Here is a 22496-nt window from a genome sequence, read left to right as displayed (position 1 = left end):
TTAAAGAAAAATTTGGATTTTTTTACAAATTCTTTATAATTTTATACGTAATTTATATATACAAATACATCGGAAACTCGGGAAATTTATAAGTGGACTGATTTTAAGATTTACACTACCGTTCTAATAACTTTTTCTAATAACCCTTAAGAGGAATTTCATCTCGCGCCCCGACCAAAATCTACCCTTACATCGTCATCGATCGGCAAAGTTCAACCCCCCTCGCGCAGATGGTGCCACGTCACGGAGGGGTGGTATTCCGGTACCGGATATACGACGGGAGATGCTCGTATAGGGATCTCACCCTATCGTCGTCATCGTGCGAGCGAATGGCTAGGTGGCACGGTAAGCGACGAAGGGTGAGGAGTGACGAGGCCACGAGGAGGGTGGGTGCAACGAGTAAACCGTTGGGGATGAGGGTGAGGCGAAGAGGGAGAGGACGGGCGAGAACGACGTAGTGAGAGGAGTCACGGTTCAGTTGAGGCGCAAGGGTCCTCCGGCTAAGGACTACGGTCCCTGGCAGTCCGGGACATTATGCCAGGCGGCGAGGGGTCCCCGATCAATCTCCTCGACCACCACCATCATCATCGCGCGTCGACCACCGCCACCACGTCCACGTCCACGGCGGACGAGTGCGCGAACGGCGACGATGTCAGAACCGCGTCATCGACGACGAGCACCGGTGCGACCTTCGCCAGCGCGATGACGAGCGCCCTAGCGGGCGACGGTCTCCGTCGCAGAAAGGTCATACACGCGGCCCGCGAGACCCTCGATAAGGGTGAGTCAAGGCGCCACTTCTTCGTTTCTTCCCGGTACCATCGCGTTCCTCCGCATCATCGTCGCTTACGAAACCTCACGCAACCACACGTCGCCGCGGATACCATAGTCCCGAATCACTTTTTCGACTTTCTGGTGCACGAATATCGGGATCGATCTTCCTTCCCCGTGATGCCGCCCGATAGGCGGAACGCTCTCTCCGATCCGTTCCTGGCCTCGTTCAACGAAGTAACCGTGGCGGAGCGAACCGACGTGTGTTAATACCGATTTGCGAATCGACTATGTCCCTCGATCGCGTATGCACGCGTATGCACCCTCTAATATCGTGATTAAGAGATGGACACCATAAGGTGCGAATTTAGATCTTATAGATCGAATCACTTGCCGCATTTAACTTATTATTAACGTATACCCTCTCCCAAAAAGTATCTGGATATTTTAGAATTCAAATGTTTTTATGTGTATAGTAACGTTTATTTAGCGTATCCTAATTCAGCACGTGCGTTAACATAATATTAATTCCTAACGTTATCATTAAGCGACACGAAAACATAAATTCGATAAATTCATCATGCGGTTACTTCCGCATCCTTGCATTTTCGGTATAAACGCTTTCATAGATATATTTCATGTATTTGGTATGCTAGAATCGTTCTCTATTGATGTATCTGCGAACATGACGAAACTCATAAATAATACATAAATTTCGGGGCGGATGAATTCATGCGGTTTCCGGCGGTACAACGAAATGACACCACGCTCGATTTGCAATGATAAATATCTTTGCAAAAAAAGCATGTTTTATGTTATGTTCATCTCTTTTGATGACCTCGTTGTTTCCAGACCGCCATGTTGCAGTTGCACTTTCGAAATGGTTGCTGTTATGGCATTCATGCGGGTTGCTATATAGGTAAATGTATCGCAGATACACACCGCGATCCTTTCGCGCGATAGAATGTGAAATAGAAGTTATTTCATGTTTAATCGATTAATCGATAACATCTTCCTCAAAATGTCTGTCATAACATACCTGTCGTGAAATTTAAATTTCCTGTTAATCATGTATTACACGTGTACAACGGCAGTACGATGTCGAATTTTAATTTGTTATAGATACTTTTTTCTTCTTCCCTCTAAAACTATAACAAAAAAAAATAAATAAAAATTTTAAAATATGTTAATAATTTATAGAATGGGCGCTTGCGTAGATATTTAATAATAAAAACGTAGATATTTAATAATAAATTTAATACGTTAATGTAATTTTAATATATGTTATTATTAATAATATATTAAATCATTAAATAGAAGGGAAGAGATACTAAATTAATTATTTTTAATAATAATTAAAAATAATCGAACAATTATTCCCTTTTTTTATATGTAGGTAACAAATAATAAAAGAAATAAATTTTAAATATTTTAATCAAAGATAAATTATTTAGTATTTTTCTGAAAATGGTAAAAAACGCTTTGTAATACAAGATTTTTTAATATTTCATGAGTTGTAACTAATTTATTTACCATAAAAATCTAGTTTTATAGAAATAGCTGTAATTCGGGAAATACCGCAGTTCTACTTGGTTCTCATCGCTTCTCCTACGCTTTGCCAATTTTAACATTCGGCGTACTTTATGTGCGCACGGGAATTACGTAAGAATCGCACGTGGACTGAATGCATTATGTACTTGTATGTAATAAAAGTAGTACACTGCTCGTTCTGCAGATAACGTCTACAGAATTATATAATTAGTACATATATATAATCTAATTGATAATAGAATCTAAAACAAACTAAATGTATTCGACAAAAGAAGAATACATTAACCCATTAACGTTTTATTGATAATTACTGCAAATTTTCAATTTACATAGAAATAAATTGAAAAATTGCATGCAAAACAAAAAAACTCAACTGGGACATCAAATTGGATAAATGTAAAGATATAATATTCATTCTTTAACCTACATAGTAATTTGTTTTTATACATTTTTTATTTGTGTATACTCAGATTTTTTAAACATTTATGTACAAATTTTTACGAATCTTTAATTTAATTTAATTATATCGCAGAAATCAAATTTGCTTTAAAAAATTCTCTATCTTCCGAAACATTTAGTCAGCACTGAAGACATTTACAATATTATATCTTCGATATGACAAAGTTATATCATTTTACGATAGAACGAAGATCATGATTAATTTAGTTAGCTTAACAACCGTGAAATTTTCACATTTATCAAAGTCCCAAAAACTTAGTAATAAATTTGATTAGCACGAAATCCACACGGGATTAGTTCTGAACTGCGACCCAACTTCATCGGCCCAAACTTAACTCGAATTCGTTTGACACTTGATGCGGAATTTCCTTAATGTAAATTAATAAAAATATTCTACTTGGTTTTATACATATATTTTTCAATCTCTTATTTTAATAGTATTTAATTTAAATATAGTAATCTTAATCTTAAATCTTGATTTAATTATATCAAATTAATTCAAAGAGGGACTTTAGATCAGACATTTCTATACTGTGCGTTTTTCCAGTTGTTGAATTTTATAAACATTGAAAGGGGACAACTTCGGTGAAATGGCAAAGTTAAAAAAGATTGAAGGATCACTGGTGTTCTTAGGAAGTACAGCTCTCAGAAGACATAAAAGTTTAGAGGAACGCTTAACGTTTGTTAACGGGAGCGTCGGTTCCAATCGTGCTGCTCGAATACTCGAATACGGCTACTCGACCTGTTTTTGTGTCACATCACAATCGCGCATTGAACCGAATGATGTGACACATTGTACATCATCCGCATTGTGTATTATTCACTGATTACGGCTTGAAATAACCTACATGGAGTTTAAAACGAAGAAACGATAATTGATATCACGATTTCAATGCAAGTTTCAGGGATTATACTTCTGGTTTGGTATTCGCAATAAAGCAAAGAATTTGTAACGTTGAGTGATATAGGAATGTCATTGTTCGCAATGCGTCACTTTTTCATTTATTTGTAAATTATTGTGTAATGCATTTTTTTATATCAATTCATCTTTTCCATAAATTTAATTGAGATTTGTATATATAATGTTATACTTTTCTTAATTTTATACATGTTTCTTCCGATATTATAACTTTCTTCTTGTTATTCCGGAAGACCTTATAAAAGAGAAAATTTCTCTGATGTACTAGTACCAGACAACTTGTAAGTTAAATCCTCCTCCGTAAAATAAGTAAAGAAAAAGTTTATACAGCGTATATCCTGTTGAAGTATACAACTACACTATTAAGAAAATTGCAAAAGAACCTATAGCTTGTATAACATATTTTGAACGAGAATACTATAATATGTATCGTAATATAATCGACTTTTACTGGGCAATTACGAATTGTAATACAAATGCGATCGTAAAAATGCTTTAATGCAGAATAATATATGGTTTAATAAAGATGCAGCTCTCCTATCGATTCACGCCTTCTATATTAAAGAAAATTTATAATTAATCCCACGTTACTGTAATAAATTCACATTATATTATTATCACGTTAATATTTTATTACAACAAATTCTAAGATACTTTTAAATTGGCTTTATTATATATATATACATTCTAATCTCTTTCTGTCAAATCACTATGTAATATTAATATAGGTATGTATATATTTATAGCAAATTATTTTTGCTATAATTTTATCTTACTTTTTAAAGGCGAGAAATTTAGAAAAAGTCCACGAAACAAGCCGAATGTAGATACAATGTAATAAGTTAGTCCAATCAAAAATTAAAAGAGAAGAGCGAGAGGGCCAATATAAAAAAAAACTTAATCTTTATACTTAGATTATTTCCAATCTCTGAAAAAGATTTTAAAAGATTATAAAATTTGAAATATAAAGATTAATGGTACAATCTTTAATATGAAAATTTATGGTTATTCAAGGTGACGCTATAATACAAGAACGATAACTAGGTTAACTATCTAATATGACAGAGTGAAAATAAGAGAAGGATATCTGAAGATAATCTTACTCCGTTCATACGTAATTTTATTACAAAGCTATTTTATTCCAAACTATATTTGCAAAGCTTTTTCCTCGAGAAAGCGTCACATGGAAAAGCTTTTATAGTTTTATGGATGCGCTGGCACCTTCAAGTCGTTCGCTACCCGATGTCGTCGGACTGCAAGTGTAAACAAGGTGCATTGACCTCATTCCGAGTATACCAAGTCGATGAAGCATGACTATTCAGTAAAAAAAGTTCTTGGCGCACAAATAGTTGTTTGTAGGCGTGCTTCATGAGAATAACTTGCCTGTAGCAGCTTGCAAAATATATGAAATTTATTAAAGATTTAAGTAGGTGAAGAGATAATAACAGATTAATATTTGGATAAAAAATTATTTGGACCAAAAGACGTAAATAAAGCTTCTCAATCTGTCATCGCGATAGTTTCCTGTTAACATTTTTCTTGGAGAGATTGTATACGAAGTAAAAATATACAACACAAAAACAGAAGGCAGAAAAGATCTCCCGACGATTTCGTATAGCTACATCAGACATATGATGACACATGTTGCGGAGATATGCGAGACATGTTGCTAGATATCGCGATGAGACAATCTAATTATTGTTTTGTTTTATAAACAGAATTGCGATATCTATAATGCGATCCTGCAAGAATCTGTAGATAATAAGATGCGGTAACTCTGAGTTATTTTGTATTTTTCCAACTAAACTTTAAATTATATTAATCCCTCGAAATACATTATCGCATTTGCATCCTTATTTTATGGAAATATCTAAATTTTCATTAGCTTAAAAAAAATAAAGTCAAAATCAGAAAATTGTTATCAAGAAAAGATGTGTATTCTAATCAAGAAATCGATATGGAAAGAATCTATATAATATGTTGTATGCGTATTAATTAATAAAGCGATTTTAAAACACACATGTTTCGCATAATTGCCGCGTAAGATAATATTTTGCCCGAGTGCATCCATGATGCGCGCATCAACGGTGTTAAATGACGTCCTTAACGGAAACGCGCGATTTCTCGTTCGAGACGATCGTGTCCATAATTTCCGCGTTTTGTGCAGCACCGTCCGCAGACGAGATGTAGATAGCGTGCAGCGTGCACTCTCCGCGAAAGTATAGATATATATACATATATATCTGTATATATGCGCGGCTGTGACGTAAGAGGGATTCTCACTCCGTTCCCATCCCCCCACCGAAATGAGATGCGGTGGTAGCATTTCAGCGACGATTCATCCAAAGGGAATCGGAATGGGGACCTTCCGAGGCAGCTTAACCACGGCGTATACTCTAGATCTCAGAGGTGCGAATTTCCGACCTGATGGCTCGCGAGTTATTAATTATTCAAATAGTTTCGCGCGAGCCCGTGCGTACCAGAGCATTAATAATCAAAAGAGCAATAAAACTAACAGAACCTATTAATTTATTTCTAGTACCAAACATCCTACTAATTAATTATATATATATATAATATATATACGTATAATTTGTTTATAAAAAAATTTATTTTGTAAACAATTCTTCTAAGCCTCGTGACATGATAATTCATGCAAATATTGGTTTTTCTAGTCCCATTGTAGACCTCAAAACTAGTCTATTCAGAAACATCTTGAGAGATTCTCGAAATACGTGTATTATGTAATATAGTAGAAGAAATTTCTTAGTATTCTCGTATTTCGAGAATCTCTCAAGATCTTTCTGAAGACTAGTTTTGAGGTCTACAACGGGACTAGAGGAACCAATATTTGCACATAAATTATCATGTCACGAGGCTTAGAAGAACTAATATTTATGCCTTCACACCATGTCACGTGGTAAATTGGAAGTGTATTTTTCCTTTTCAGAACATTTATCTATTTAATACATTGTTTTTCTTTTAATTGCATAAAGAATATAAAAATGCAAAAGAAATAAAAAAGATACTATAAGAAGAGATCTCTTGTATAATCATAACTTGATTGCTCTGATATTATCGCACATGGAAACCGTGGATAGTGTTGGTGAAAATCATAAATCAAATTATATTCCTGCACTGACAATGAGAGATAACAGGGTACAAAATACGGAATAATTCAGGTACGCTTGCATTAGCAATCTCCAACTACTGTGTTGGAACTCTCTGCCATCATTTACGCTATAATGTCTCTATATATTTTACGAAAAGCTTCAAAAATAATAATTTAGTAGAAACAACGATTTAGAGTCTATATCATATAGTGCTATCCTCCTTAAAGTCGCAATTTAACAAAATCTTTATATGTACCTAAAAAAATTTAATAAATATAATTTAAAAATAAAATATTACTGTGTGTTTTGTATGGTACATGGTCTTAATTAGGTAATAATTAAAATTTCTGTTAATTATTTAAATGAGAAATAAAAAGTGCAAACTGTGTGAGCATTAATGTCTAATTTTATGTAAAGCAAAAGAGGTAACAAATATTTCATCTTTCTCTAGTAAAAACCTGTTTCTTGTAAACTCGAAATTTAAGCTTTTAACGACAGTGTATACCGATGAGAGCTTTAAAGTTTTGTGGTCGACATAGATGGATGCCCATCTTCACGCCTACGCTAGATACCTTCGAGTTCGCTCAAAGTAATCGCACATACTTTATCTTGTCGACGGATTTTTTGTCATTACACGTTTGTAGGTATACGAGATTAATGGTCGCATCCCTTGCGCAGCGGTATAATTTACCGTTTGGTTTTCGTTACACGTGTCGAGAGAAACCGATTCTTACCACATCAATTGACTTTAACCGTAGTTTAATTGTTTCTCCATCCCTTTTGGCAAACAAGAGAGACAATCAAACTACGACTGAAGTTAACTGACGTCAGAGGAATCAACCCTAACGGCGAAACGTTATTCCTCGGCAATTATTTTTGTACATTTTTTTCACAAACAAAGGGTGCGTTCCGTTTTACGCATGATGTGTGCATAATGCATCATTTATCCTTGTTGTTCACCGTATGTTAAACAAGGATAAGTGATGCATTATGCGCATCATGCGTGAAACGAAACGCACCCAAAGTGTACAAAACCGAAATATATACGTCATAACAAATATAATCATTTCTTTTATAATCATTATCTTATTAGATTATCCAAATAATGCACCGAATATTTAAAAATACATTTTTTTCTTTCTTTTATACAAGGCTTATCTGTTCCATGCAAAAATAGCCGCTATCTTTTTATTTTTTTATAGCAACATATAGTTTGTAAAAAATGTAAAAAAAGAAATGCTAATAATGAAAGTTTAAACATATATTTATAATGATTTTATAGCAACATATAGTTTGTAAAAAATGTAAAAAAAGAAATGCTCTAATAATGAAAGTTTAAACATATATTTATAATACTTGAGAAAATTCGCACGAGAAAAAGAAATTGGCGCGCTCTTTTTCATTAGAAATATACGATACGCGGTCGCTTTTTATTGTAACGATTTGTAATATTTTCAATACAAAAACGTATAGCTAATCTATTTAAGGAATCGCCGTTCAATGTTGCAGTGTGCATAAATTTATTTTCTCGATAACATGGTCGAGATACAACCTGAATAATTCGAAGAATAATTTTTAAAAAGGGTATACGCCCACACGAAGCTAAGGCGACTCATGTCAGTTAAAAATAAAAGGAATTACACACCCGTGCCATGTCAATAAATAAAATTGGGAATATTAAATTTTGCAGAAGCCACGCGCGTACTAAGACTTGAAATTTTCATTCATCTCTAAGTTATAATTCTTCGTGCAATCAATAATATGAATCGACGATGTCATGCCTAAAACTTAAATTTAATATAATCTCAACGGTTACATGTTTCTGTTTGCAGCGTCCCGTCTTTTGAGACGGAAAATACCATGTACAGGCCATTTAATGACCCCCCGCCGCCTATGGATACAAAAGGTTCCTACTCAGGTATGTATTTTAAGTATTATTAAACACACAGTTAAATGGATCGAAAGTAATTTTCATGATAGGCAAGAGTAAAAACTATTAAGTATTCATTCGACATCGTATAGATAACATCATAATTCCGTGAAAGGAAGTCTCGTCGGAAATTCGTATCTTTTAGTCGACATCACAGCAGCGGATGTAAAATGTTATGACTGTCGTTGGAATGTAATAACTAGATTAAATAAGTTATTAATAAAGATGTTTTTGAATATTAAATAATATTCAACGTCAAACTTCGCGAAATATTATTCGATATCAAATTTGGCGAGATATTATTTGGCAAACGTTTTGCTGCACAGACAATACTTCAATTTCGATATTATTTCATAAAGTGGAGAAATTGGCGAGTTTTGTCCAATTACAATTATACTCGAAATAAATTTAATTATAAATTTTATGTGTCAATGTCACGGAATAATTTTACGTAATGCAACACAACGTTATTTACAGGTAAATTATCGATTCCAAACGTTATTAAAGAAGTGAGGTACGCGTCACGTTTCACTCCGGTCATTTTGTACGAGTTTAATGCGCGAATGCTCTTTTATGATAAAAGGCAATGCTAGTTTTCTCGACTGGTAATGTAATATCGTTTATATAATATCCTTTTAACACTCGATTGCTGTGGTCACAGCGATAACGGTAGCGTCTGTGTGTCGCCATTAGCGACAGGTACTCAAGTATCTCTATTTCTTCCTCGTGTACGTGACTATCTTCATCAATCATGGTATGCAGGGTCGTTCAATGATATCACCGCGAAAATCTAATCTGATAAAAGAAACACGTTGGCACATATATCTATTAACAAGAATACTAATTCTAAATTTTATTCTTAAAAACACAAACAAAAAAGTCTCTTCTGTAAATTGGATCATCGAATTGAACATTCTGTGAACAACACTCGTTAAAGATTATGGTATGTAGTTCTGTTTCTACGAAAGTGATAATATCGATCGTCAAGCTATTAGTGGGTACCGAAGAACTTCGCGATGTTTACCCTTTCAAGCTACATTGTTGATTCTATACTATTTGGTTTGTCCTACTATCTCCGTCTTGAATTGCGAATTCGATTTTCGTCGTGTTAGCTCGATGGAAAATGAATTTATCTTGAGCATATTATTTTATGAAATATAAGACATTTACAATAATTTTTACAATATATTATTTTCAATAAAAGTTTCAAAATTTTCCACTTCTCTCTTTCTCTTTCTCTCTCTTAAAAATGTCATTTAGAGTCATCTGTTCAACTTATGTAAATGCAATAGGTATCGTAATATGCAATATCATCTACAGAATCTGCATATTTGCACGTGATTTGCAAACTAATTGTTTTCATAACGATACTCGTTTCCATTATTTGAAATAACATACATTTTGGAGTACAATTGGAAATTATAGCATGTATATATTTAAAGAATATTTTTGCTGCGACGCAGTATTTTTTTGCAGTAAATAATATTACATATCTCGAATTTTTTCGATCAAATAAGATGAGAAGAGTTATTATCGTTATGCAGTATTAATTTATCTTATATAAATTATATAAAGAAAGGAAGAGAAAAAGAGAAAGAGAATTATTGCTGGCACCATACTATTAAAGTGGATAATTAAGTCAGGATGGTAAGCAATTTCTTGTCCAAAAGGAATTAATTCATCGCGTATATGTATAACTATTTTCCTTTCCTAAATATAATGTCTACTTTTTTCGACTCGCAGTAGTTTCCACGCCTAATCTTAACGCTCGAGAATCAGAATAAGCTGGCTGAAATCCAACTAGTATAGCGCTTGATATTGCCAATTCGCATACAACGATATCCCGATAACACGGCTGACCTAGTAATGCACGTAACTTATTTGGCCACACCACTAGACCCTCGAGTGGTTTTTTTTCAGTCGCGTTGGAGACCATTAATACTTCACGAAACGAAACGTGTAAGACCGTTGAACTATTCTTCGGAAAGCCGTACCTAATGGATTTATGTGGTCGTCCAATAAACTTAATATGCTGTTCCACAATTTTTTCTTTCGATCCTTACAAATTATTACCGCGTGCGATATAGATGCAGAATAAAAACTTTTTAAATTTATAAAAATTCTTTTTATAAAATGTACTTATTTTTTATTTATTATATTCACGTTAGATGTATATAATAAATCTATCTATATAGATATAGAGATTATATATTTAGAGAGATGGATGTTGCAAAATTCAATCACTTTCTGTCACGTAAATCATGCGCAAAAAACTCAATAATTTGACTTCTTTTAGGAATGCGATGTAGTCATGATGTTCCCCAGCGGGGCGAACGACGAGACCTTGATGTGGCTCCTAGGTCGGCTCCGGGCTGGAACCCCGGGGCTAATAGTTCACGTGCGACATCACGCCTCGTCGGACAGTTACGGGTTTTACATTACGGCACCGTTCAGCGTGTAAGTATCCGTTTCTCGACAGAATATAAGGTACGCTTTAACGAAAATCGCGCGCGTGTAAGGATCAGTCGCATACGTGTAACTCGATCGGCACGCAGTCTGCTCAAGGCAGCCGAGGAGGTGCATCTTCCAAAATCCCTGAGACAGGAATTTGGCGGTGGATTTAAGGAGTTCGTCGGCTCCGAGGCTAACTGCTTCGAAGGTAGCGACGACGAGATCCGATTCTTCACTACGCAGGAAAGGCAGTCCCTTGTTCTGCACCTACTTCACACCCTGAGGGCCGGCCCTCAGGATCTCCACAGTTTACCCGGTCTTAAGATGGTGGAGGGTCAAGCGATTATCCCAAAGTGCATTTCATCCGGTATTATTTCTCAGGTGCGATATATGCGTATGTTGATTTGACCGTGCCCCGTTCGCACCTCCTTTGACGAGACGAGATTCAAGGAATCTCATCTCGTCGAAGGGGAGATCCGTGACGCGACTCTGCTTTCGTCAGGTCTTCCCTCTTCACGAATTACCCGCGTTAGAGAAACTGCAACGGAGTTGGGTCCGCGCGTTCCTCAGCCCTCAACCGTTGGATGATATTTGTAAATACTTCGGGGTGAAAATCACCATGTACTTTGCCTGGCTCGGCCACTACACCACCGCTTTGATCGTTCCAGCTGCAGTGGGTGTCATATACTGGGTACGTACAAGTCTCACGTATCGCTAGTCAAGCAACGAGTATAGAGCAAGTGTGTATAATATATCTTGTTTATTTAATAAACTGAATAAAACGAAACTAATGGCAAATTTGAATGTAAAATAAACCGGATTCTCAGACAACGGAATGCTCTGGGATTCAAAGGTAAGCAAAAATAAGTAACAATCGAATCCCGACTGTTTAGGTCGGCATCATCGGTAGGAACCAAGCGGTGGAGGACGTGGCGTACGTTCTGTTTTCGGTGTTCAACGTGATATGGGCTACCGTATACCTGGAGACGTGGAAAAGGAGGGGCGCGGAATTGGCGTACAGGTGGGGCACTTTGGATCAGAGGGACGATTTATTGGTCGAGCCTAGACCTCTGTTTACAGTAAGAACTTTTCCAACATTTTTAAGCCTTAGCACGCCGATGTCGGCATATGGTAACGCCGTAGTGTGCTACTCCAGCGTCTAAAGCTGCACAGCGAACAGAATATGCTTTTTTGTTATATACGCCGTACAAGTGAAAATATAGAGGATATACGCGACGGATTTTTGACAAAAGTCCACTTGTAAAGCCCGTTCGAGAGGTTTGATCAATTTAATCAATTCAATCCTAACTGTGTTCAGGGAACTTTGGAAGTCTCACCAGTGACGGGTAGGCTGGAACCGACGTATCCCAGGTGGCGAAGAAACATGTTTCGGTACTTAGTGAGCGTTCCTATTATCGCAATCTGTTTACTCTTCGTCTTCATCGTTATGATTCTGAGTTTTCAGATACAGGCACGTATAAGTGTATTGCACAGTTTTTAATCGTAAAAAAGTTTAAATTGATTATAGGGAAATTATTATATTAAGATCGTTTAAAGACTTATTTTCTCATATATAAGATAAAGATTTTGATTATGTAGAAACAGAAAAACGACGTTAATATAATAATTATCTAAATCAGAAACTTACTAAGTACAAATGGCAAAAAATATTTATTTTTTGTCACTGACTTATTTATGCTGAATATATGTTTAGAATAAATAAATGTACAATTCATTTGCACTCATTTTTCAAAGAAGAAAGTTGAAAAAATTGTGAAATTTATATTACTATAAATATATTACTATAACTCTTCGACTTGTTTGACTTCGCAAAATTACAGGATTGGTGGGACGCGCATCTTGAATCTGGAGGCTATGGATTCTGGCTTAGTTACGTGCCAAAGGTGTTACTTGCGGTGGTGATTGCATTAATGGACGAAGCGTACTTCAAAGTCGCGGTGTGGTTAAATGATTTGGGTATGTATCCCAATGATAATCGAGTCCCTGTATTTTACACTTTCTCTTTCTTTTCTTTCCTTCCCCCTCTCTCACTCTCTCTCTCTCTCTCTCTCTTACTCTCTCTTTTTCACACACACTTTCTCTCTCTCTCTCTCTCTCTCTCTTTCTATCTCTCTTCCTCTCTTTCTTTCGACATAATCGTATCTCCGTGCGACTCAAAATACGAACAATTGCCATTTGCCGACTTTTTCGCATCGATATGTGTATTCTACGGTACACTGTGCACGTCTAGTTCAAAAGCATAGCATATACTTTCAATAATTTTTCCACGGCTTAGCTTCTTCTAGAGAATAATTGAAAGATTATGTAACAAGAACATCATACATTTACATGAGAGATTATTGTTGCTCTGTTTTTTTTTATGTGGTTAAACCCGTGACATACTATATATAGATACAGTTTCGTTATCATTTAAGTTTTGGAGAGCGTTCATGGTGCGGTAGATAGTATTTGTGATTTTTGTGTGTTGGACGCAGAAAACTATCGACTAGACACCGAGTACGAGAATCATCTGATCTACAAAGTGGCACTGGTAATAAGAAGAACTCTCCATTTTCAACGAATAGAATATAAATGTTGTGCTAAACGTTGTACACATGTCCTCCTCTAATTAAACGCAATAAATAGTATTCATCATTTTTGACTTATGTTATCACATACAATATTTTGACGGTATGCCATGAATCGAATTAAAAAAACTTTGTCAATAGCTATTTATAATATACGAAATGACGTAATTTTAATTTGCTTGAATCGCTTAACTTCACAACTATTATTATTAATCGTTTTGTGCAATTTATTTTTCAATCAAGAATTAATTCTGCATTGATCCTCGAAATAAAATGTAACATTATATTCAAAGAAGTTTAGCAGCTTTATAGTATTCTGCGTGCTGTGGTATAATTACTAAACTATACTCACTTCTTTATTCACAAAAATTCATTGGATGTACTGTACAATGTCATTGTATAAATAGAGAAGTTTTCTTCTAAAAAAAAATCTTGTAGAAATATAATTTTTAATCTCAAGTTATTCTGTCATAATTATTTTTACACAATATATTTGAATTTTGAATAAACATAATAAATTCTATGTAAAATATAAATAAAATATACAATACTTAAAATAAAATAAACATTAGATTTCTAAACTACTTGTTCACTTATTATAAAATTCTCTATAATTAAAAATAAAAGTAATTTCTTTAATTCGGTTAATTTTATTCAATCACATTAATCTGCGATTCACACAAATGAGCTTACACAATTACCATAAATTAATTGAAAACTAACGGCAATGTTTAAAGAAAATAATTGTATATTAGAGGTGGACATTTTGAAAAATACAATATAGACTTCAAGCTTTTTATTTTAAAGCAGATGTGCCTGCTCTGGCTGTCTCTGTCGCTGCATGAACATTCTTTTCGCAAAAGAACACTTTTTTGCTTACGCTTAATAATCTTATACATCACAGGCCTTTCGTAACCGCGCTTTTGTGTACCTTTTGTACATATGGTGTATGTGTGTTAACGCCACTGCGATCTTCAGATAATCTGCAACGACTATCCTACATTTCAGTTTCAGTTTGTTAACTCCTTCCTATCGCTGTTTTACATCGCCTTCTATCTTCAAGATCAAGAGAGACTCAAGGAGGTGAGAATCTCTATCTCCCCCGCGATGTATTACAATTACATGAGAATATAAATTTCCGTTTCAGCAATTGGCGGCTCTGCTCATAGCTCGCCAGGTAATTGGAAATCTGAAGGAATCCGCGGTGCCGTATCTGGTCGAACAACTACGACTGGCGCGGCTAAGCTTCGAGCTGTTCGGGGCCCTGAGTCCCAGCGAGGCGAGGCCACCCCCCGGCCAGGAGGGCGAGGAGATACAAGGCGGTAAGGACAACGAGGAGAAGGACGAACGACCTGACAGCGGCAAATCGAAGCAACCGCGGAACGTCAGCCAGGCAGAACTGGAGAGTTCCCTCTACAGAGTAGGGCATCCCACTAATTCTCTACTTAGTGACGTTACGTTCAAGGTTTGGTCTAGATTTAGCCAATAGCTCTTTCGTTTTTCTGGGAGCACTATGCCGCACACGCATATACGCACGACTTTCGAAGCACTCGCAATCGAAAACGCAATGTGTACAAAAATAAAGAAAACTATATAGAGATGCGTCTCTCTATCGAGATTACGCTTGATGGGTGCTTCAGTTGTCTTGTCAAGGTCTCTCTCCTTGAATAGGTCTCGAGGGTGTCGTACGAGACTGCGAGTGAATCGAACGCGTCGTATCATAGATCGACCCATTTATCTCGCCTCTATGATCTTTCCGCCCTTTCTTTCCGCTCAGACTGCACTCTGCGCATTCTATCGCATGACAATTGAGCCGAACTATTAATAGTAATGTCAATGCCGTGTTGCGTTTGTTGGTCGTTTCTTTTTGCAGAATTTTAATGATTTTTCCCGTTTCACACCCATTCCACCGACGACGCACAGGTATCCACCAGGAAGGTAATATCACACACTCATCCTATCATTAAAGACCAATCCTTTCTGTCATGAATAATTGCGATTTTTCTTAAAAATGCAAACTGCATAATTTTTACTAATTAAACTATTTTTAAAATGCATTTGATTGTTATAGCAATGTTATACATTTGATCAAAATATTAAATTTTATATAATTTTATATAAAATCCAAAAATTTTACGTTGTTTTGGCTTGTTAGAAAAAAGTTTATTCAGCTCTAAGTAACTCTTAGAGCCAACTCTTTAGATAAAATGTCGGAATATTTCCGCCTATATTTTTCAATATCACGTAAGTTTCAAATTATGCAGAGTGACCGAAAGTAATAAACAAAGTTCTCACGGCTTATCACGCAGAGCCCACCCTCATGTTTTCAATTTTCGTCTTGCCAAAATTTAATTTACTTTAAATGCACGTGGATCCACGACCAAGATAAGTTATTGAGTGTTTTAATTATTCAAAGATAAACACTGAATATATACACTTTATTAGCATCGTGTTAGACATTTTTATTAAGTTAATAATATTAAATAAACTTGCATTACTTATTTCATTGCCAAATATTGACAGGTTAGTTTAAAAGTTCTTCTACATATAATTATTTAACCCTTAAATGCCACCCGGGGTCCAGCGGACCCCAGACCCTTTACAATGATATATTTTCAAATGTTCCCCCCAAAAATGGAGCTCATGCTCGGCATGCTCCCATTGATGATAGTTGAGTGATTGACCTACCCGGTTGTACACTTAGCAGTACTCAGTTTACTTAATTTGTTATACTATGTTGAAATTGAAATTTTAACAATATAAGCATTTTATTCTCTTTTCTAAGCCTTGAACAACATTGAAAATAATTTTCATAACTAAATATCAAAAAATCAATGAGTAAGGAGACATTTTTCATGCTGGGGTCTTTTAGACTCCATGTGTCATTTACGAGATTCTTGAGAGGTGTGGCATTTAAGGGTTAAATATATACAATAGAATTAGCAAATTGTGATTTTTTTAAGCATTTAATAGCTATAAAGATATATAAATATGTAGAAAATGTCTTTATACTTATACATTTTATATATGTATAAACCAGATAATAAAATAATTACGTTTCTATTTATAGCAGGGTAAAAAACGTGCTAAAAATATATGTATAAATTTATATAATGTAATATATAAGAATATATAAATGTATATATAAATTTATATATAGTTTAATAAGAATATCTTTAAGTAAGTTTTGTAATATATAGACAATCTTTCAACAATCTTCTTGCAACAAAATTTTTGCAACAATCACGAAGATGTTTTGTGTGAAATCTTAATAAATAATTATTAATTTGCAGTATGACGGGGCGTTTTCAGAGCATCTGGAAATGTTATCGCAACTGGGATACGTCTGTCTTTTCTCTTCCGCATTTCCGTTGGCTGCGATGGCCGCTTTACTTGGGAATTTGCTCGAATTGCGCGGCGACGCGTTCAAACTGTGTTTCGTACTTCAACGACCTTTCGGGCGTAGGGTCTCGAATATCGGCACATGGCAGGTAAGTGAAGAACGATTTCCGAAAACTCATAATGTACGCGAGTGTAAATTTCAGAATAAATTTAGCCAGCAAAATAATTTAAAAAAAATTTTAATAAATATTTATCACATCTGATTTTATAAATTAATTATTTATTTTTATGTTGTATTAATTATTCATCTACTTCTCTTTACAGAGAGTACTCAAAATGAGCACTTTAGGTTCCAATAGAAACTCTTACAATATCATTAATCTCTATTAAAAAGTCGTTATTGCAGTTATCGCAACAGAAGTAAAATATTGAGTGAGAAATAATTGTAATTTGAAAAATCAAAGTTAAATAGAATATATTCCTTCTTTTATTTTTGCGTGCTAAATCCATCTGCGAAGTTAAATTAGGAAAATACATTGCGCGTAGATTAAAAATATAGTTCAACCAATACAAAGCTTAATTTTGCAACTTTGCTAGAACGCCATGGAGGCGATGGGCTTGGTCGCTATTTTGGTAAACTGCGCCCTAATCGGACTGAGCGGGCAGGTACAACGAATGTTTCCGGAGATGTCAGCAACGCAAACGATTTTACTAATCGTGGCACTGGAGCACATAATGTTCGCTATTCGATTTGTGATTATTTGCGCGATTCCCGATATACCTCATTGGGTCGCCACCGAGATGGCTAAAGTGGAATTCTTAAGACGTGAGGCGGTCCGAAGGCTATCCTCGACTCCGTCACCAGAACAACAACCAACGACAGTGATAGGTACATAATTCATCTTTACGTGATGCTCAACTCAATGTATACTATCTGCCTATCACCTAACATACTAATCGAAGCTATTTTATACGACTTCATCGAGAAAATTAAAATATCTTCGTATCCCAATTTCATCTTCCCCGATCCAGTGGCCATTGACTACCTGTCCAGTATCCTGCGATAGTTCGCCAATGATCTCCGCGCACTTATCAGCAAGAAAGTGTTAATCGCTTTGCCTGTCGCATTGCATCCTTTCCTCCTACCTGCTATTAATTTCGCTCGAACTCAGGGAGATTCGTGGTGAGTCCAGCAGACGGAGAGAGCGAAGAGCAGCACTTGCTTTCCGACCGCACCGGCTACCCGACTATGTCCAGCCGTGCTGACACGCCGACCCTGGCCTCCACCGCCCATACGCCAAGCGGGCCGACAACGCCGAGCGCCGCGTCCGCGTCGGTGCCGAGGATCGCGGAAACACCACCCATGGCCGGGACCCCCAGCGGCGGAAGCAGCAGCGAGACCAGCCCGTTCCTACCCGAGGGCAATTCCAACGTCACCCGGGACATTCGTAACACGCCGAGATGTTCTATACCCGGAGGCGAACGAGGTTCGGTTTTCCAAACGCGCATGAAAGATTTTATATGAGAAAAGTTTATGTAACGCTCAAATCATTTTAATGTAATTAACATGTTGCTCTGCCACCGTAGTTATCTTATTAATTATTTTTTTTTATATTTAAAACATAAAAACAATAAATGTCATCTAATACAAAATTTTGAATAATAGAAATAGTTAAATAACAATGTAAAGTAAAAAGTGTGCTAATCAAAATAATTAATATAATTTTTATTTTTAATCATTACGGAATATTTTACCATTATATGCTCATGATGAGAATTCTGTTGTGTACGATAAAATATATGAAACTCGCTAAGCAGATGACACGTTAATATCTATCACAAAAATTCTGAATCGAGGATCACGCGGAAGACCTCATCAAGCGGATAAATATTCGCGTTGATGAGAAGTTTCTCAATAGGAAGACGCTCGAGGGAGTGGTTGATGAGCAACGAACCGGAAGCGTCCGGTAACAACGATCAGTTTGGCCATCATTTGACCATCGGACCACACGGCGGCGTCGATTGGGTACGTCGATTAGGTCTGGAGCCAGGTGCACGAAAATCGAGCGACTCCGAAATTACTGGTGCCGCTGCGGTAAGCGGACGGGAGGAGGAATTAACTTTGCATAGGTCAACCGATTGCATCGTCTCCAAAGAACTCGCATCTTCCTCAGATAGCGATCTCCTCAGGTACAAGGAATAAGATATACGCGGTTTTTCTGTGATAAAATATGCGCTCTGATTGCACATTTATCTGATCAAAAACCTTGAATATTTTCTTTGTTCTTAATATGAAGATATTTTTTACATACATTAATTTTTTTAATAGCTCATTCTTGTTCCTTATATTTCGATGCTAATATATTAGTATCCTACTTAAAGATCGGCACCACCGTGGGCGGTGGCTCATAGGAACCAGAAGTTCCGCTTCTCGCCCGAAAAGGAAAAAGCGCGCGAGAAGACGGAGAAGCAGCAATACCACCAGCAACAGCAACAGCAACAGCAACAGCAGCAACAGCAACAGCAGCAGCAACAGCAGCAACAGCAGCAGCATCATCAACGGGAAACGCACGAACATCGCGAACGGCAGTCCCATACCGCCGAAAAAGAGAAGGACTCGAGCGGGCTGTCGGACTCCAGTAAAACTATCTCGAGTCAGGAGGAGGAGAAACCGTCGAAGGAGGACCGGGAGGCGAAGAAGACGCGCGTGAAGCAAAGCCTAATGAAACGGGCGCGCTCGGTGGCGATCTTTTCGCTAAAGCTGAAGGAACGCCGCGCACGGGAGGCCGAGCTTAAGGCCAAGGAGGCGGAAAGGGAGGCCAGGTGGCAACAGCCGCAATCGTGCGTCGGCGGTGAGCTCTCGTGCATCCCCATAGAAAAGCTTATCTCCGTGGACGACATCGCGGCCATGGAAATGCGCCGGCCGAATCATTAGCCGCTTGACGACTTGTTTTTCTTAACACTTTTGTTTCCACGCTACCGTAGAGAGCCGTTCGCGTACCGCGACACGCGCGGGTTTGCGCAACCGACGGTGAGATCACGTTCTCCGCGTTAATTGAATCGCGACGAAGAGAGAGAAAGATCCCGACGGCCGCGTGCAGGTACCGCGTTACCGGACGAGAGAGAAAGGCGCACAATTAACGAATCATCGCAGAAAAAACACACAAGGATCCTATAGGTGATATTCCGTAGAAACTACTCCCGATACCGCTCTCTAAGCTCAGGGCATCGAACCGCGGTCTCCGGCTCGGTTCGGTTCCGGAAGTGACCACGCGTGACATATTTTCGATGGATCTGTGCAGGTATAATGGCAACGTCCCGCGATAAGGATTGAAAATCCTCAAACACGGATTCGCGCGGTTTTAGACGACATCGCGGATAATAACATAAAGTTGTAAAAATGACTATTGCTTCTTCGAAAAGATAAAAATAAAAATGTCGCTAATTTGTGGCGAAATAATTTCACGGAACGGGAGATTACAGAGTATTGAATTCAGACAGAAAAGCAAAAAGACGCAAATTTTACCAATTCCAAAAAACTGATGCAATAATTTTAACGAAAAAGAAACTTATATCACTAATTTTAAATATACCTAAAAGTACATTGCTTTATATATGTTAATTTTAAGAACTTCTTGAACTCCAATTTTTGCGGAGATTTTTATTGTAAATAATTATAAATAGACTATCCTCTCGAAACACACGTGCATATTGACGGCTGAAATTAATCCATGGAAATTAATCGTGTAAAATTCTTGTATTATAAATTTTTCTCCGAAATGCTTCAACGCGCAGTTCCGAAACCGAACGTATCCATTTCGATAATTCTAATTTTACTTCGATTCGATGCTCTGCTAAATAGCACATTTTCTTAGCTTAGGTCGCTCGACACCGTAGATCGTTGAGCTTCCAATTGTTCCGTTCGTGCCGTAAGTATTCTACGCCGAAATTAGATTATCCTCGACTGTGCTCCATAACGCGCGTGTAATGGAATCCCGATGGTGCAGTCGCACGCAACGATCCGATCCCGTTCGCGGTGAAAAAGTTATACCGGAAACCGGCTGGAATAGTCACGAAGGTCCTCTCGGACAAGATTTGTAAAGTATATCCGGTTACACTCTCGCTGAACAGCGAGCCGCCGAGTATAGGCGTGAAACTCAACGAAAAAACTTGGAGGAGGGAACTTTGTTGTTGTTGCGGTAATAAATTGTTAATTAATCTATAAAACTTTAGGGATTAATGGATTAAACGAACTTTTTGCTAAATAGATCTCTACGAAGGCATATCATATTGTCGAGACCATCCGCGTCGTCACCGTCGCCTCTCAAAGTTTCACGTCTTCGTCCCTAAGATCGGACGCACACGCGTGGAATGCAAGATGAGTTCGCGGCCACGTGAAACTCACCGGCGATGAGATTAGAGTCAAAGACAAAGCGTATGGTGCACGCAAAGCTCTTCGTCCAGACACAAGTTACAGGATCTAGTGATCGTTTTTGTATATAGCGAAAAATGTTATGCAGAAATTGTAAAATCGATTTCCATGGCCTAGCCTCATGTCCCCGTCCGCGGCTGAACTTTAGCGCAGAGTTGTTGAGTATTACACACAAGTACACGCTCATATACATACAAAAGAAACACAGATACATGACATTTTATTACATTTACCAATATTGCTAGCTTAGTATTAATTAACCATTATATGCATCCACATTAAGCACTGTTGAGCAAACCGATAATCGCGTTGTACGTAGCGTACTCTTCGGAAACATTGCGAGACACAAGTGCATTAGATGCAAAAATTGATAGATTAGCCGCTTTTCGTAAAGGCAGGTCGGAATAAATTCAGCCGGAAGCATCTGTGTTTGTTAGATGTTTTGTATAAAACACGAGAATTGAGCCAATAAAAATATTCTACAAAATACTAATTGCGTTCTTCTTCCCTTTGTTCCCGAAGATAATACACAAATAACTTTAAAATTTTAATTTTTTAAGTCATAAAATAATAAAAATTAGATTTCCAAAACTTGCAGATATTTAAAAAAGTTTCGATAATTTTTATTAAATATTTCCTAGTTATATTTAATTTTAAATTCTTGATTGAATCATCGAAATGCAAAAGATCATGAGATGACAATAGATGATCATTGATCAGAACAATTGTGATTTTTTATTTGTAAATAATTTTTTCTTACAGCAATCTGCGACTAAATTATCAGCATAAAGAATTACTTTTTTTAAAAAGATTAAAAAGTGCTAAGTGTCCGCGCCCGTCAAGATAGTTATTATGTGAAACAATGTGGTTTCAATCTATTTTTGTTATAAAAGTAGTAATAATTGCGTCAACCGAGCATGATAGTTACATATCATAAAATGTG

At 36.7% G+C, this 22496-nt stretch overlaps 1 protein-coding gene and 1 long non-coding RNA gene across 4 annotated transcripts in view; one reads left to right on the top strand and one right to left on the bottom strand.

Annotated features, from left to right (window-relative positions):
• Positions 1 to 22496, bottom strand: part of LOC139812673 (uncharacterized) — an 81875-nt gene that overhangs the window by 57038 nt on the left and 2341 nt on the right. The window lies entirely within an intron of this gene.
• Wwk (white walker) lies at positions 428 to 22042 on the top strand. 3 transcript variants are annotated; one of them, XM_071777667.1, is made up of 16 exons: positions 428 to 778; positions 8643 to 8728; positions 11037 to 11197; positions 11296 to 11572; positions 11694 to 11882; positions 12085 to 12270; positions 12510 to 12662; positions 13033 to 13168; positions 13687 to 13742; positions 14788 to 14862; positions 14927 to 15244; positions 17073 to 17270; positions 17719 to 18010; positions 18315 to 18608; positions 19041 to 19311; positions 19504 to 22042. In XM_071777667.1, exons 1-16 carry the CDS (start codon positions 535 to 537, stop codon positions 20054 to 20056), a joined length of 3489 nt encoding a protein of 1162 aa, XP_071633768.1. In that variant the 5' UTR covers positions 428 to 534; the 3' UTR covers positions 20057 to 22042. The 3 variants fall into 3 exon arrangements, with proteins under 3 accessions (XP_071633768.1, XP_071633769.1, XP_071633767.1); XM_071777668.1 differs by having other exon boundaries at positions 429 to 778; positions 14927 to 15199; positions 18294 to 18608; XM_071777666.1 differs by having other exon boundaries at positions 429 to 778; positions 18294 to 18608.

This window comes from Temnothorax longispinosus, chromosome 5 (genome assembly GCF_030848805.1).
Source record: "Temnothorax longispinosus isolate EJ_2023e chromosome 5, Tlon_JGU_v1, whole genome shotgun sequence".
NCBI lineage: Eukaryota > Metazoa > Arthropoda > Insecta > Hymenoptera > Formicidae > Temnothorax > Temnothorax longispinosus.
The sequence above is the reverse complement of the archived record's forward strand: the minus strand, read 5'-3'. Positions and strand labels throughout refer to the sequence as shown.

Bases quoted from the DNA above. Each gene is read 5' to 3' on its own strand.
- Wwk (XM_071777666.1), top strand. From the start codon at position 535: ATGCCAGGCGGCGAGGGGTCCCCGATCAATCTCCTCGACCACCACCAT. The intron at 8,729-11,036 runs GTATGTATTTTA...GACTTCTTTTAG, and splicing joins TACAAAAGGTTCCTACTCAG to GAATGCGATGTAGTCATGAT. The intron at 18,609-19,040 runs GTTCGGTTTTCC...GTTTCTCAATAG, and splicing joins TATACCCGGAGGCGAACGAG to GAAGACGCTCGAGGGAGTGG.